This window comes from Nelusetta ayraudi, unplaced genomic scaffold (assembly GCF_046127955.1).
Source record: "Nelusetta ayraudi isolate G7.1 ecotype Tasmania unplaced genomic scaffold, CSIRO-AGI_Nayr_v1 ptg000034l, whole genome shotgun sequence".
NCBI lineage: Eukaryota > Metazoa > Chordata > Actinopteri > Tetraodontiformes > Monacanthidae > Nelusetta > Nelusetta ayraudi.
In genome coordinates this window covers 2238981-2256556 of record NW_027466084.1, presented here as the reverse complement: position 1 = coordinate 2256556, position 17576 = coordinate 2238981, and the positions used below count along the sequence as shown (strand labels likewise).

The 17576-nt window shown below is 42.7% G+C and overlaps 1 protein-coding gene across 1 annotated transcript; it reads left to right on the top strand.

Moving 5' to 3' along the window:
• The first annotated feature begins 1192 nt into the window (after positions 1–1192).
• LOC142892531 (platelet endothelial cell adhesion molecule-like) lies at positions 1193–17060 on the top strand. Its single transcript, XM_076032743.1, has 10 exons — positions 1193–1211; positions 2631–2915; positions 3542–3817; positions 3908–4177; positions 4370–4642; positions 6268–6540; positions 6700–6981; positions 7473–7577; positions 9901–9975; positions 16882–17060. Exons 1-10 carry the CDS (start codon positions 1193–1195, stop codon positions 17058–17060), a joined length of 2037 nt encoding a protein of 678 aa, XP_075888858.1.
• Positions 17061–17576: the final 516 nt, after the last annotated feature.

Sequence of the window (17576 nt, the reverse complement as noted above, 5' to 3'; positions counted from 1 at the left end):
GATCTGGTAAAAGTGTTCATTGTTTACAATCCAGCAGTAACATCTAACAGCTTAAAGCAAAGCCAGTATGGTCATCAGTCGAGTTAAAGGTGACTGTGTCGAGTGGATGAAGCAAGTGACTGTAATCCACCCAGTCCACTGCCGTATTTTTTTGTTGTTGTATTTTTTTCCCTTTCCTTCTGTGTACTTATACGACTCTAAGAGGAGGCATTTTTTGGTTGCCATTAAAATATTAAAGACACACCTGTACCCTGATTTTTTGTTGTACGTCGGTGCATGCAGTTTTTGCCGGCTACACTATAATATGTTCTTTTCTTATTTTCACATGAAACATTTAAAACATGAACATTTGCAACTGAATCCCATCTATTGTCTCAATCAAAATGTATCGGGGGGGGGGGGGCAAGGTGGTGGTGGGGTAGGGGATGATCGTGTAGCCCCGCCCCCGGGCCCAGTGTTGACTTGTTCCGTCACTTCCCCTGAGGCCTGAAACGACTGCAGTGGCTGGAGGTGTTTGAGCCAGCGAAAATTAATCCAGGTGCATGACAGACGTTCATGTTGGTGAAAACAGATTTACTAGCTAAGCAGAACTTTAATCTTCACTTTAATCTTCACTCACACAACCTTTTGCTGCACTAACTTTTGTATTCCTGTCTTGCCGTTCTTGCCGTACTATATCAACCAGCCAGGGATCGACTATGGCATCCTTCGGGATGTGATAATCAGTGGGACTTTTGCTCTGCACCCCCCTTGTGACCGCCGTGTTTCTCTCTCACACACACCCATGAAGGTGGCCAGAGGAGAACATTCCACAACAGTGTGCAGCATGAACATCTTGAGGAAACAACAGTCACTTCCTGTCAAATGAATCCAAGCAAACGGCTGCACAGGTTGATCAGTGCCGTCACTGGCTGACCGCTGACTGCATCAACGGGAGAACCTTGCTGCCGTCCTCACCCAACCAACCACCCACCACCTGATCTGACCCCCAAAAAACACCGCCCACCCGCCTGCTTGTTCCTCAGTGACGATGGCCATCTCACTGCTTCTCACCACTACCTCGCTCCTGTTCAGCTGTAAGAATGCCGACCACTCACAACTTGGATTTGTTCTTTGGAATGCACTTGAAAAATGTGTGATTAACTTGCTGCTGTTCTTTCTACTTCTTCTACAAGATGTCCATGTAGAGAGCATGGCCGCTGCACAGAAGAGTAAGTGGAGTCTTATCCATTGTTGGTCTGGTGTTTGTGGAGGATGGATTTTTGGGGGACATATATATATGTATATATATATATATATATATATATATATATATATATACATATATATATATATATATATATTTATATATATATATATATAAATATATATATATATATATATATATATATATATATGTAGATATATATATATATATATATATATATATATGTAGATAGATAGATAGATAGATAGATGTGTGTGTGTGTGTGTGTGTGTGTGTGTGTGTGTGTATTCATATATGTATTATTTTTTGATAGAGAACTTTATATGATTGGTGATTAATAGTAATTGTAATAATTTACTACAGTGTAGTGCATGTACCTCTGTTTAACTTCATAACACAGGAAAAAGGCAATTTTTAAAAATAAATTAAAAAAGCTTTGAAGAACAAGCAGAAATTAAAAACAAACAAATAAATGAGATTGAATTAAATATGATTAGTTATGAGGTAAAAGAAGACATAAACAATTTGGAGAATAACAACAAATACATGTTCTAACAGAACAAAATGAACAGGAAAAAATATCCTTGAAAAAAAATGAGTTCATTAAAAGTCTGAAGATTGATGGGAAATCAGTGATTGTTGGGCAGGTGATTCTAACAGGCCTCCAGGGCCGTGACATATTAGAAGCTCAAACATGATTGGTGGAGTGTTTTAATGGCCTGGATAGTTCAACCAATTTAAGACACTTTCTCGTTACAAATAAAACTACAACAGTTAATGACCAAAATGAAGATATTTCTAATGAAAAAAAAAAACATGTTCACTTAGATTTTAAAGTCCCATCGTCACAGGTAGCCACACATTCCTTGATCTTTTTCTCATTCTTGTCTCAAGTGGAGCAGACACGAGTGTTTTTTTCCATCAAAAAAAACTTTTGATCTTGAGTAAACAATATTAAGCCCTCTGTTAACAGATTCTATTAAAATCACTTATCCTATTAATGTTAATGAAAGTCACATCATTGTGAAAAAATAAATGTTTCATTGAAATTGGGTGAGGTGAGCTTTCCAATATTTCATGGAAAACTGATCTCATTTCCCCACATGGCATCCAAAACAACTGCTGCACCAGTTATCTTCAAAATCTCAGACAGGAAAAAACAGCACTATCTTAGAAAAAAAGATTTCTAATTTTATTATTATTATTTTGGCAGCCTCTAAAAGTTATTTCAGATCCTTACAGGATGGAAATTCAAATGCTTGTAGTCTACAGCCTTTCCAATAGGTGTCACTAAATGCCAAAACACATTGTACCTTTATTTTAGAATTGTTGGTGTGTTTTTATTTACTCTTTAGCTTTTAGCTAAAATTGTGTTGTTGATTCCCGGAAAATCTAAATATTTTGGTCTTTGTTTCCTCCCCAGAAACCTATATAAAAAAGGTCACTCTGTCCATTGAACCCAGCAATGAGGTTGCCTGGGACACCAATGTGACCCTGCGCTGTCAGGCTGTGCTCAGTAAGCAAGAGGTGGTTCAGTTCACCATCTACAAGAGTGAAGACGTGGTTTGCACCCAGACCATGAGCAGCTCCAATGACCTGCTGTGCCCACTGACCAATCTCAAAGTGGACAACTCAGGGCGCTACAGCTGTGAGGTTAAATTTGAGGACAAAGAGGAGACCTCTTCCAACCATGAGCTCACGGTGACAGGTGTGTTTGCATGAGGACTGAAAGTTCACGTGAGTGTGATCGCCAGCAAGGACACAGTTCAGGCTGGAAAATAATGAGGCTACTACTACTACTGCAGGTCTTGACTATGACCTGCCACAGTGACTCTTGCGGTTGTTCTTGGTACTTGGGACTTTATTTAGCAAAGTCTCAGCTATGAATGTCATTACAAATTCTTCTTTGTGACAAAGTACACCTGCATTTTGTGCTGAATTGAAACTGAAAAACTGATTGCACTTTGACTCAGTGCTTAGTCTGTAAAAAAAAAAAAAAAAATTGCACAAATTGACACATCGAGAATCTGGTCTGGGGAAATCATATAGGAAAGTGAACGTTTTTTTTTTTTTTTTTTAAATAGATGTTTTCTCTTTCAAATAGCTTTTAATAAATCATGTGATTTGACAAAACACAGACGTAAAAGAGAACAAACCCATGCACTTAAAAAAAACTATCGCAAGTGAATGTTACTTTTATGTGACTTCATTGCCAAGCTAGAAAATAAGTATTCATAAATAGTACTTTGATTTTGAAAGTGGCTATAGCCTTCATATTTGTCAGACACCAAAGGTGGTGCTGTCTCACTCCCATCTAACTGATTTTGTCTCCAGAAGCTCCAGCTCCAGTTCTCCACATCAACCCTATTGAGGCCACCGAAGGAGATGAGATAACACTCACTTGTGTGGCACCTGAGCAGGCATCACAATTATACTTTTACAGGGATTCCGAAAATATTAAGACGATGAAAACCAACTCCACCCAGGCAGTGTGGAAGCGTCACGTTACCATCAGTGGCACCCACACATTTCACTGTTCCTATGGAATCCATACAGTCCAGACATATTATATCTCACCGAACAGCAACACTGTCAGTGTTTCAGTCAAAGGTAAAAGTGTTTTCAGACCTGTACGTTTTTAAAGGATGGAGGACATTTAAAATAATATTGTTGTGCCTTTTATTACTTTGATCTACTTAGAGCTGGCCATCACGCCAGTTTTGGAGATTACCGGCCCACAAAAGATCTATGAAGGAGACCAACTTTCCCTCACATGCAGCATCAACACCTCTCTGCCCAGCACGAGTGATGCATACCTGTACCTGATGGAGGGAACTGAGCATCTCAGTGAAGGATTCCCCAAAGTCAACCACAGCCTCCTGGTGCTGGACAAGGGCCCAGCAGATTTTACATGTGAACTGGTAGTGAAACGTGTGGAGAAAAGAACCTCAAAGAATATTTCAGTGGCCGGTGAGTTGCTGTGCTGTGTCTTTATCATTGTAAAAGGAAACTTTTACTAATCACGTCAGATTTGGTATATTATCAGGTGTGTATTGTGTTCACTGAAATTAGCTTGCTGATCAACAACCACATAGAAAAGTGTCCTTCACCAATGACACCACTCCCGTTGATGATTTCCTGTGATTCCAAATCTGTCCACAGAGCTGTTCTCAGCGCCCACCCTCACCTTGTCTCCAGCTGAAGTCTTCCAGGAGGACGACGTGACGCTCACCTGTAGGAGTGACAGCTATGCCTCTGAGAGACTCAACGATAGCCAGCTGATGTACAGTCTGGATCCACCTCAGGACTTCCTCTACTCTAAAAGTAACGGGGTGTTCTATGGCAAGGCTCCTAAATCTGAGATCAATGTCAGCTGTGTGGCCAAGGGCAAGGGCGTCACCAAATCCAGTGAGATCTCCACTCTGCGTCCCAAAGGTAAGACCGACCATAAGTGCATTATTCTAATGATACACTGATATTTTAAACTGGCTCAAAGTTGCTGTTTCTAATTCAAATCAATGCACCGGGTTCAAATTTGTTGTGTTTATTTAACAACGTCACTACGTTGTACTTAACATTGCTTTCACATCCATCCATCCATCCACCACCACCGGATACTATTTTGTGCAGTGGTTAGTGCCGTCGCCTCCCAGCAAGTATTGTAGGTCAAGGGTTCGATCCCGGGCCTTTCTGTGTGGAGTGTGCATGTTCTCCCTGTGCCTGCATGCGTTGTCTCTGGGTTCTCTGGTTTCCTCCCACAGTCCAAAAACACGCATGTGAAAACATGCATTTAAAACTCTAAATTGTCTGGTGAGTGTGAATAGTTGTTGTCTCTGTGTGGCCCTGCGATAAACTGGCAACTTGTCCAGGGTGCAACCCTGCCTTTGCCCCCTGACAGCTGGGATAGGCCCCAGCAGACTCCAGCAAACGTGAGTGCAGGAGGAAGCGGGTCTAGAAGATGGATGGATGAATCTGTTCCAAGTGCACACGTTTCAAACTTGTGGTCTCAAGCAATCAAAATAAATGATTTACCTTTGCCTTAACTTTGTGAGCAAAGTTGAAGCAAATAATTCTGCCACATCTGTGACTCCTTGATTTTCAATCGATCATTAAAAAAAACAAAAAACAAAACTGAAACCTTGACTAAACCCTCCAAGACTGAAGTTTGCGTGTTAACTGTTTGTTCATGCATACGCTGTACTTTAAACTACTGCACTGGATGCACACAACCATTTTTACAACCATACCATTAGTCAGCTTCTGCTGCAACAAATCTCCTCGAGATGTTTTGTGCTACTGCACCTGCAGTGAAGAATTTCAAAATGTGTTGACGTTTTGTGTTTGAAGGAGTCGACTTTGTATGTTGTGTTTTTGGGTGCAGATGAATTAATGTGTTATTTTTCCCTGAAAAGAGTGTCAGTGAGTTTGTTGGTTTGTCTCATAACTCCTCATAACTTTGACAGCAGATCTCCTGTTGCCCTTTCTACCTGAAGTGATGGCCTAGGACTGAATGCCTTCACAAATCATGTACGCCTACGTTTCGCTGCTTGTTTTGCTCCAATCAGTTGGCTGTCTCTGCCTCTCCTCTCTCCAGTTCCCGTCTCCATCCCAGATATCTCGGTGGTCGGCCCGGCGATCCTCGGTCAGCCTGTAAAGATCTTTTGTCGGTCGCACACTGGCAGCCTGCCAATCAACTACACCCTGGTGAAGGGATACACCCCCGTGAGGGCTACCACGGTGCGGCTGGCGTCAGAGGAGGCCGTCTTCACTGTCGAAAGCACCAGCGACTTAGGAAGCTACAAGTGTGAGGCCAAAAACAGTCTGAAGAATCCACAGCTCAGCGAGGGGCTCATCGCCGCGGTCATCGGTAAATGTTTCTGTTCAGCACTTTCACATTGTTATGTTAAATTTACCTCACAAACACAAATGCAGATCTCCTGTTGCCGTTTCTACCTGAAGTGATGGCCTAGGACTGAATGCCTTCACAAATCATGTACGGCTACGTTTCGCTGCTTGTTTTGCTCCAATCAGTTGGGTGTCTCTGCCTCTCCTCTCTCCAGTTCCCGTCTCCATCCCAGAGATCTCGGTGGTCGGCCCGGCGATCCTCGGTCAGCCTGTAAAGATCCTTTGTCGGTCGCACACTGGCAGCCTGCCAATCAACTACACCCTGGTGAAGGGATACACCCCCGTGAGGGCTACCACGGTGCGGCTGGCCTCAGAGGAGGCCGTCTTCACTGTCGAAAGCACCAGCGACTTAGGAAGCTACAAGTGTGAGGCCAAAAACAGTCTGAAGAATCCACAGCTCAGCGAGAGGCTCATCGACGCGGTCACCGGTAAATGTTTCTGTTTAGCACTTTCACATTGTAACTTCACGTCACGTCACGTCACATCACGTTATGTTACGTTACGTTACATTTACCTCAAAAACACAAATGCAGTGCTACTGATCAGAGAAAATCTCCACTAATCATTGATCTCTTTCCTCCCCACAGTGCCTCTCTCCAACCTAACCATGACCGTCATCCCAGACTTGGCAGAAATCACCGAAGGAGGCCGTCTCTACCTTATCTGTAGCGTTGAAGGCACTCCGCCGGTCACCTTTAAGTGGTACCGCTCGGATGATGAAAATCCAGTGTACGCCGTCACCTCTTACAGCCACAACACACAACACTACCAGATCCCGGTCCTGTCCAGGAAACACAGCGGCAGGTACCGCTGCGAGGCTGCCAACCCCGCCAATAACATCGTCTACAGTGATTTTGTTGACATCCATGGTGAGCAAACAACTTTTTAAGCATTTTTAGAGGCAGATATTGTATTTCCTCTGTTTATTACCATTTTATTATAGATCTTTTTTTGTTTATCAGCTTTGATCAAAAATATTCCAAATCACACTAAGTTTCACACATGCATTATTAGAGCTGGTGAGAAAATGATAAATTAACCACTAGGTTGTCTCCTTTCGTCGTAACTTAATAATTAAGGATTTGTGCATCAATCTGGGGGAAAACATCCATAAAAATATGTGTAAAGTGAAGGAGAGGCCCACTGAAAAACTTGGAAGGTGACAGGACGAACCAAAGAAAAACAATCAGATTTCCATTGGACAGTATTGGCAGGTAGTAACTGCCCAAGACTTCCGGTGCATGCAAGGAGGTGACATCAACTCCTTGAACGCTGCTGAAAGCTACTGTGTTTAACTGAACATCTTAGACTTTATAGCCACTGACCGTCTGTCCTTGTGTGTGTCTCTGTGTCTCCGCAGTGCGCATGGCGTTGTGGAAGAAAGCCCTGATTGGAGGAGTGTGTGCGCTGGGCAGCGTGTCAGCGCTTGTGGTGGTGCTTAAACTGTACTTCAAATCCAGGAGAGGTAAAGAGACCTAAACTCTTCCGGCTAGTCAGGCCTCTCGTGTCAAAAAACAAAACCGAACATTTCTTCACTGCTTCCTACTGCTTTTCTTTTCACATCTCCTCTCTTGTTGTAGGTAAAAGAGACAGTCGTTGAATTGTCAGTAGGAGTTGACTTGTTTCTTTGATCCCTGTCATCGAGGATAAAGCAGGGAATGTGAGCAGTTCAGATAATTACCGACACATTGCCCTTGCTAGTGTTCTGTCTAAAGTTGTTGAACACATCCTTCTGGAAAGAGTCACTTCATTAATTAGCTCTGCAGATAATGAGGTTGGTTTTAAACTTAAGCATGGTAGAGATGTGTGTATTTATATTCTAAAGGAACTAGTGACTGGCTACAAAAGGAAAAACTCCTCAGTATTTATGTGCTTCTTAGATGCTTCCAAGGCATTTGATCGTGTTAACCATGGAAAGTTATTTGAAAAATTGAGCAAAGCGGGCATTCCCAAATACATTATAAGAATCCTTTCGTATTGGTATGCACACCAGACAATGCAGGTGAAATGGGATGATTGTGTATCTGGCCCTTTCCAAGTCAGCAATGGAGTCAGGCAAGGGAGCATCCTATCTCCTATTTTATTTCATTTTTATATGACCAGTCTATCAGAACAGTTAAAAATGTGTAATGTGTTTGGTGATACGGTTGTGAACCATCTTATGTACGCAGATGATTGTGTTCTACTTAGCCCAAGCTCAGCCGGTTTGCAGCAGCTCCTTAACGTGTGCTCCAAATATGGGGAGCTACAGGACATAAAATGCAATAATTCCAAGATTTCCAGGAAAATTGAGGACAGATGGCTGGTATTCCCTGACTTTAAGTTGGCTGGTCATGTTTTGAATACAAAAACAGTGACAATGCTTCTTGGGTTTAACTATTTTCAAACCTTTTTCTTTGTGTTCCAGCTTTGTGAAAGATGACTTTATCCACATGCAAAATCACCAGTTTGTAATTTGTTCCTTTTTGAACTTTTGGAGCTCGTACTCTGTTTTGATGAAGCTCAATCCATTGTGGCGTTATGTCTCACTCGGCCTACATTGACTTTAGTTTTACTAGATGACTCTTTGATGGTGACTCTGACCCGCGACACAGGGGTTTAGATTGCGGCCACAGGTAGCTCAGTTCTACTCCTCCACCACCTCTGAACCACTAACCTTCCTCATCGGTCGTCATGGATGCAAACGTTGTAGGCAGCGAAACCTTCACACTGTGTAGTGTTAGCACCACACTGTGATGCCAGTCGGTCAGTCAGTGGCTCTTGCTGAGAGTTGTTGCGAGCTGCTCAGCGTGGCCCGTTATCTTCTTCCAGGCCTTCCAGCCTGAATTCAAGACGGCAAAGAGGGGAGAGCGACCAATGGGCTTTCTCCTGCCGACATCAGCCACAGGAGCAGTGACAGTATCCCAGCCGCAGTGTGGAGATGCTTCATGATGGGCTTTCAGGGCCTCCCAAAGAAAACAGAAAAAAAACAAGAAAAAACAGACTTGATCGCAATACTGTTCATTCAAAGACTGGACTCTTCACTGATGAGTCGGTGAACAGTTGGAATGAACCCAATGCTCCCTCTCCCCTCTAACTGCCACCCACAGGTCTGATCTGATCTTTTGACTTGTCTTTTCTTCTTCAGTGGTTTCTTCCATTTAAAATGCCAACTTTTTCTTTGCCACTGTCGCCTCAGATGATAATCTCTGGCAAGATTTTTTTCTTCACCGCATTAGTCCACAGTCTGTTCAAAGCCTGACATCATCAGTTTATCCATTCTGTGGATCTGTGCAGGCGCTGACAGCAGCATTGGTTGGACTCAGAAAACGCCTGAAACTGGTTTGCAAAAATTATTTTCCTATTACTTCATGAAATCGTTTTTACAACAGGTTCATGTACTGATAATAAAATAAGGTAAACTTATACTGAAAGAAATATATGAAGGGTAAACAGCAATAATAAAATTAGTTTTGGTCACCAGATATATATATATTTTTTGAAAAGGAAGAACTGGGAGATCCTTCAAATATAAGCATAGATCAATTTTAACATTCTGAATCATTGACTCGAACCAACTGACTTGTTATAGGGTGAGGATTAGTTTCTGTAACTAACATAGTGAAGGTCTCAGTGAGGGACACGCGTTCAAAACACTGGCACGAGCAGCAGAGTTGAGGAATAGATGGAGTTCACTGATAGGACAGAGACGCATGTTTCTGTTCTGTGAATTTAGCATCACAGTCAAACTTTGATTGAACAGAAGAATACAGGGTTTGCATGGACATGTCTTGCAGTGTTCTTTTCAGACACAGTGGACAACGAGGAGAGCAGCGTGGACTACACGGAGATGGTGAATGCTCAGCCAGCGGATCCCAGCAGAGGTAATCACGCTTTTGACTTGTTTTGTCTGCCTGTTTACACTGTAAATTCTAATAAGTTGAGTTTACTTCAATAAATTTAGGAAACCGATTACCTTGGGAAAATTAAGTAAATTAACTTAAGGTCATTAAAGGTCATCTCTGTGTTTGTGAGGACTTGATGTGCAAATGGAAACAGTGATATTTTCCTGGTATCTTCTTCGTGCCACTGCAGCTGCACCCGCTGGACTGAACCCTGGAAGAAAGTGAATGGGTGGTTCGCCTTTCATGTTGAGTCCAAACTTTGCAAATGCAGCCTGATAGTAAGGACAGATAGGGGTGCAGAGGGCAAGAGGGCCACGATAAATCAACATCCATCCCAGCTGCCACCATCAGTTCAGTCACGTCTTCTCTGCTTCCCCACAGCTTTGGAACGCAGATCTTGCACTTCTACTGCTTCATGACGGCGGCCACCTTCTGCAATTACCACCACAGCATTAGTTGGGGGGGGGGGGGGGACTAAACAAAACAGTTTACTTGTTGTCATTTTTTTTTATTTTTAACCTGAATGATTTCTGAATTAATTCTTGGAAAGATATTGTAGAAAATGATGAGAATAAAACTTAAATGATTTTCAGTTACTTTACAACTAAACAAAAAAAACAACAACAACACAAAACCCTCTGGTTGAAACTGATTGCTGATATTGTGTCATTGTTGTGTATTATTGGTAGTTCTGTGGGATAAGATGGTAAGATGGGTGCTATACTGGAATATAATGCACAGAGCATATCTGGACCAGTCAGTTCATCCTTCATTGAAAATGCAAAATCTGTAGAGTTTTAAACCAAAAGGCGTTTGCGTGCACACAAAGTCTGTGCATCACTATGATAAATTGGAGGGATGAACTTCGGTCACCTCAATGCACAAGTTTCTTTGTCCCATGGAAGCCCAGGTACTGGATGAGCAATTTGACTTATCTCATGAGGAAATAGCAGCAGCTTGTTCACTGTCTGTAGGATCACGATGGTGTGAATGGTATTTACGATGATGATAATGATAATTAAAATGTTGGATGCCCCCGAGGTAATACTAAATGAGAAAGGAAAATAGGCTGCAGATGAACTGTTTCCCTGAATAGTCGCCCGCCGAGAAATTGCATAGCTAATTGTCAGGTACTGGGCTTATTCAAATGATAACCTGATTAATCTAAAGAGAAAGAAAGAGAAAATCTCTATATATAGATATATACATACCTATACCCTAAAGTTGGCTCATTCCCTCAGTGAGAGATTTAACCGACCCTCGCAGCTCCTTGTTTTCTGCGGCTAGGGAGACAACCTGTTGCTGGCTGAATTCCAGCGACTCACGCAGCGCCTGGAATTCTTTGGAGTATTTCCATTAGATTTAATCTGGCATCAACGCTGGAGAGCCTTTGTTCGATCGACAATAATATGTCAATTGACGAATTAGAGTCTTCGGGACGGCTTCGCTTGGAAGACGGCGTTGGCGTCGGCGTCGGCATCTTGCTCGTCTTCCCCATAACTCTTCGGTCGAAGATGTCGTCCAGATATATTTTTTCGAGATCAAATAAGCGCTCCTCGGCCTCCAGGCTTCTTTATCGTTTTTTATTTTATTTTATAAATATATGTAATTCGCAAAATAATCAAGCAAAGTTTTGTTTACTAATGACAGGGTGTCGCCATTTTGGATTGCACCGACGGTCCGAGAATCTCACAGCATCACTCGAGACCATTATTTTTGATCTTCATCAGTGATTCCCAAATGCACTATGTCTTTATTTGCTATATGTATTTTCCACTTCGTAGTCCTGGCTTGAACGTTTGGATATATTGCATAGTACATTATATCAGCTCAGCGCATTACATTTTAGGAGAAGTTTGGGTAGAGAATTGTTCTTTGATTTGATGTTGCCATTGAAACTTATGAGGTACGAAGTGTTTCAAATAATTGTGTGATTTTTCCAACTCTATGTGATTGTGTGCTCTAACATCTTCAATAAAATATGAATCAAACTGGAACCAAGATGTATTTTGCATTCAATCACAATGTATTGGAACATGGTATTTAATTCATGCATTAAAAAAATCTGAGTTTGGATTATGAATGAAATAAACAAGCTTAACACAGGACTTTTGGCACGGCAGCTCAATGCTGGTCCAGCACCTATGGCACCTTTAGTCATGGGCGTGGTAGTGGGGGGGGAAAGTAGACCTGACTACCCAGGGCCCGAGTAGGGAGAGGGGCCCATAAAGATTTTATTTTTTATTCGGGACTGAGCCCCGTGCTCATTCAAACACCCACGTGTTTGTCTCATCAAGGCCTAAAATTTACATTTGTCAGCCACATCCAAAAAAACAACAAAAAACAAAACAAAACGGGAGGTGAAAAATCTGCATCATTTGCATACACAGACTTATGATTATTTAGACCTCTTCCAGAGTCGGCAGATGTCGGGGTGGCGTTGTCGGTCGTCGGCAGAGGTCGGGGGTCATCGGGCGTCGGCGGCGGCCACTTCGGCTCAGTCCCGCAAACCCTGCCTGCAGGTTTAATTTTTATTTGTTATTTCAAATTGGTATCATATTTTGGTTTTTGAACTGAATATGAATATATCACAGGCAATTGCACTTTGTTTTCTTCTGTCTCCAATTTTACAATTTTATGCACTGAAAAAAGTATAAGACAAACAATACTTACCAGCCTCTAAATCATTGTGTTCATTCTTCATGTTTATGGATAGAGTTAGAACGTTGGATCGGCTTTGAGCATGAAAGATACACAATGCAGAACAATGACTGCATAACTGTTTTTGTTTATTGTTTTTTTTCAACGGGTACCTACAGGCAGAACATGATCAAAGCAGCAATGTAGGACATGCGATTGGCTATTCAAACATGACAGTCATAAATGCCGGCTTGTGATTGGACAATGCCCCACAACAACAGACGTATAACTGCAGCTCAGTCCTCTGCTCACTCCCTTTTACCACTGCCGTGAGGTAAGGCATTCACAGTTCTCCTTACTGCAACTAAGGAAATTAGTTAATTTGTATAGACATGTGAATCTTTGTGTACATGTTGAATCGGGCTTTCCTACCGTCAAAATGCTGCTTTGATCATGTTCTACCTGTAGACAGGGTATTCATGTGTCACAATGTCACAATTTAGACATTCTGTTACAATCCAGTCCACTTCATGTAGACGCAGAAATGACTGAGTGCGTAGCGTTTGTTTCCAAAGTTGCAAAAGTGGCGCTGGCGTCGGCAGAGGTTTGGGGTCGTCTGGGTTTTTTGTCCCAAAACGATACTGGTCGCGACCAGTTGCTGTCTGGCACGGACCAGTGGTCTCAACCACTAGGGGCGCTAAAGATGGTTGCGACAGTCTCCACAGTGGTCTGTCCTGTGCTCCTTGTGATCTGTCTGTTATCTGGATCAGCTAATAAGTGGTCCGTGAAGTGGTTTTTGATTTTTAATGCACCTTCTCCGTTCACTGTACGCGTTGTCAGCACTGTTGGTTGAATACATATCAAAGATCTCTCTCGCTGGTCGCCGGCTGAGGTCGTGGACACACCTCCAGCGTGGGAGACCAGCACGTCGTTTGTTTTAGACGGAATGTCTTCAGGGTTATCACATGAATTGTGTTTTATTTGTTACTATTCCAATCATTTCAACTGTGTGGCTAGTTTAGGAAACTCTTTACTGTAGTTTTAATCTCTTGTGCTGAAGGAAAACAGAGAAACGGTGTGTGTGTGTGTGGGGGGGGGGGGGGAGTGGGGGGTGTTAACAGTGCCGTAGATTATGTAGACAGACTATGGATGCGACCAATGTTCCCTCTAATTTTTCATGTGTCTGGGCATACACACAAGCTCCTTGAGCACACTGAGGACCACTGTGAGCAACATCAGACCACACACCAGTACCACACCTGTTCAAAACCTTGGATCATAGCAAGTTACATGGCTTATTAAAGGAATCAAATTACAGCAGCAATTTTCATGAGTTTACTTTTAATATAAGTGATTTGAACCACTTAAAATGAAAAAGACAAAAATCTTGTTTTTCAGGAGATGTGTAGTATGTTATATGTGAGAGCCCTGCTTTGGTCACAGGAAGAGTCCTGCTTAACCACAGGAAGAGTCCTGTTTTGGCCTGGGTGAGGCTCAGTTGTGGCCTGGCTGAGGGTCATGTTCTGGAAGAAATGATACATATAACATTTTGTTCACATTAAAACATTCACATTTTTGCACAATGACGTGTGCTGTAGCTTGTGATACAGTGTAAATTCCTGTAACTCTTTGTCTGTAAAATATCTCATTACTCAGTTTTTATTTGCATTTCTACTACCCATCAGGGTTTCCTCTTGTTTGAAACTGTGGGGGGAGGGCTTCAGCGTCGTCACCCCTGTCCCCTCATATTTAACAATATGTTAATTTTTTTTTTTTCTTTTCTTCTCAAACACACCTAACAATTCAACTACCAATGAATGAGCAGTAGCATGCATGTGATTACATCGATTGAAAAATAAGCCGAAGTGTTACGTCTTCTCGGAATAGAGAAGCTAAGCCAGTGTGTTAACAGCAAGCCGGTGGAAATACAGCGGAGTGGCACCTCTTCGCTTTGTTACGCAATCTATGTCAGCGCGCGGCTGCAGCCTGGAAAGTTTCTCCGTCTTTTGGACTTATATGGTGCCGGTGCAGCTGGAAGGAAAAGGAAAAAAATCATCCTTCCAAAGGCGTTGCGGTGCGCCACCTAATACGTTTGTGTTGAATTTCATTTTATGCGCTGCAGAGATTTTCTTGTGCGCTGAGAATGTGCAAGCAGTGCGCGATTGCGCAAGCGCGCAGTTTAGAGGGAACGTTGCATGCGACCGCAGTGTTCTCTCAGAACTCGGGTTGCCAGGTTCTTTGGATATCAGCTGCACCATCTCAAAGGATGAATCACTAATAATAGAAATAATACAATAATCATGAGCACTGAATTGGCTCCAACCCCCTCTCCTCCAAAGATTGCCTTTGAGGGGATTTTTCTATCTGCACATAAAGGAAAGGCTTTTAACACGGCAGAAACAGAGGACGAGTGCAAACAATCAGATTGATCCCTGTGACACCAGACTTTGTCGCTGGACATGGATTTAAGGCGAGGCGTGAGATGGATAAAATAAACCAAATACGACACCAGATTGTCTCTCTTTTGTTGCCATTTTCATTTGAAGCAGTGTCGTCCATGTGCGCCGGGCGTATTGCAGTAAAAGCAGCGTTGTTTTGGAGAAACTGTGGTTAAGACTTGTCAAACTCGTTTTAGAATTAACAAGTTGGATTAACTGTCTAGAATGATGAACTAAAGTCTTTTCGTTGGCTTGTAATATACGTTTAAACGGAACCTGGCTGCATTTGTGTGCATTTGAGTGCAGCCATACTAGTATGTGACTACTTTCCTCCTTTAATCCTGAACTCCAGTGGAGCAGCCTGGCGTGTCCATTTAAAAAAAAAGACAAAAGATTTTTTAAGAGTAGCAGAAAGCAACATATTTTTAGTACAATGACATGAACATTGCAACAGATAAACAGATTAATGAAGTCTTTTGGGGTTTTGACGTGACTGAAGTGGCATCAGCTGCAGAGCTTGAAAACAAAATAGTTGGTTTTAAAGAGAAAAACTGAATAGATCTGTGAAATTGTCGTGGACAAGGCTATGATGGAGTGGCACATATGACTGCTGTGTATTCAGGCGTGCAAGCAAGAATAGCAGAGAAGGAGCCCCTCGCACATTATGTTAATTGCGCAGCTCATAATCTCAACCTAGTACTCAATGACTCTATTAAAAATGTCCCTAGAGTGAAGCAGTTCTGATGCTATAGAGACGCTCTCCAATTTTGTTGGTCATAGTGTAAAAACCATGGTCACTGCTCAGGGATTTTATGACGCCAGAGATCAGAAATATCAAACTAAAACGCTTATGTCCCACTCGCTGGTCATCTCGCCATGATGCACTTGGTGCATTAAGGCACAGATATGGAGACATTATAAAAGCCCTTGTCAAAATATCTTTGACCAGTGATGAAAAACAAAGAGTGCAATGAAGCAAGTGCACTCAAGAATGCCTTCAGCCAGTTTTCCTTTCTATCTTTTCAACATGCAGACCATTTCAAAGCGTGAATGCTGTTTCACAGTTACTGCAAGTGTGGCAAGGCACAGAGGGCCCAGGCGGGCTTTGAACCCCACACTCCCAGGTAATGGCCATTCACGTTTAAAGCATTCAGCCAGAGGGATCCCCTTGGCCAAGTAGCCATGCCGCATGATCAATTGGAGGCATGGTGACAGGACCGCCACTGTGACACAAGCAAAAGGCGTGGATATTCTCAAGGCATCTACTCTAGTGCAAAATACCATCAGTGGCTTGGTCGAGTATAGGGGACAGTTTGAGGAGACAAAGTCTGCCACTCTTGCTCTATACTAAATGAGGAAGTCAAACACAGTTTGAAACAATCAGGGTAAGAAAAGTTCAGCGTCACTTTGAGGAACTTTCTGAAGACAGCCGCCATACAGACGCAGAGAGCAACTTTCAGGTGAACGTTTTCAATGCATGTCTTGATATAATCATCCAGCAACTGTCCTAAAGATTCACTAGCTTAAATGCAATTGTGAACATGTTTGATGCAATTCACCCCAACATACTTCTGCAAGCAAAGGATGAGGAGTGACACCAAGCGAGCACTCCAGTTGGGACATCGGCCCCAGCTTCACTGGCCAGCTGCTTTCTTTCAGAACCTGTTTCAGGGATCACAATCAAAAATCTGTGGCGGATGTGGTAAAAGTGTTCATTGTTTACAATCCAGCAGTAACATCTACATTCAGTGAGGTTTGCACAGCCTTTATCTTATTCTGACTCTCCCTGTCACCGTGGCAACCGCAGAGCGCTCTTTCTCCAAATTCAAACTCATCCAAAACTATTTGAGGAGCACGATGGGACAGGACAGACTGAGTGGACTGGCCGTGCTGTCCATCCAGAATGAGCCAGCCAGGAAATTTGACATAAGGCAGATTGTGGGCGAGTTTGCAGAGCGCAAGGCTCGCCCAGTACCCTTCTTGTAGTGGGCCATAATTACTCTAGAAACTTAGCATTAAGCCTATAATATGTTCTTTTCTTATTTTCACATGAAACATTTAAAAAATTAACGTTTGCAAATGAATCCCATCTATTGTCTCAAAATGTATCTGGGGGCGGCGGGGGCGTGGTGGTGGTGGGGTAGGGGATGATCGTGTAGCCCCGCCCCCGGACCCGGTGTTTACTTGTTCCGCCACTTCCCCTGAGGCCTGAAACGACTGCAGTGGCTGGAGGTGTTTGAGCCAGCTAAAATTAATCCAGGTGCATGACAGACGTTCATGTTGGTGAAAACAGATTTACTAGCTCAGCTGAACTTTAATCTTCACTTTATTCTTCATTTTAGTCTTCACTTTATTCTTCACTTCATTCTTCACCTCAATCTTCACTCACATAAAATTTGCTGCACAAACCTTTGTGTTTCTGTCTTGCTCCCACCCGCCACCACAGTCACAGCCCTGCTCACCTCCAGCAGTGCTGCTTGTTCCTCAGTGACGATGGCCATC

Bases quoted from the DNA above. Each gene is read 5' to 3' on its own strand.
- LOC142892531 (XM_076032743.1), top strand. The intron at 4,643-6,267 runs GTAAGACCGACC...TCCTCTCTCCAG, and splicing joins CTCCACTCTGCGTCCCAAAG to TTCCCGTCTCCATCCCAGAG. The intron at 6,982-7,472 runs GTGAGCAAACAA...GTGTCTCCGCAG, and splicing joins TGATTTTGTTGACATCCATG to TGCGCATGGCGTTGTGGAAG.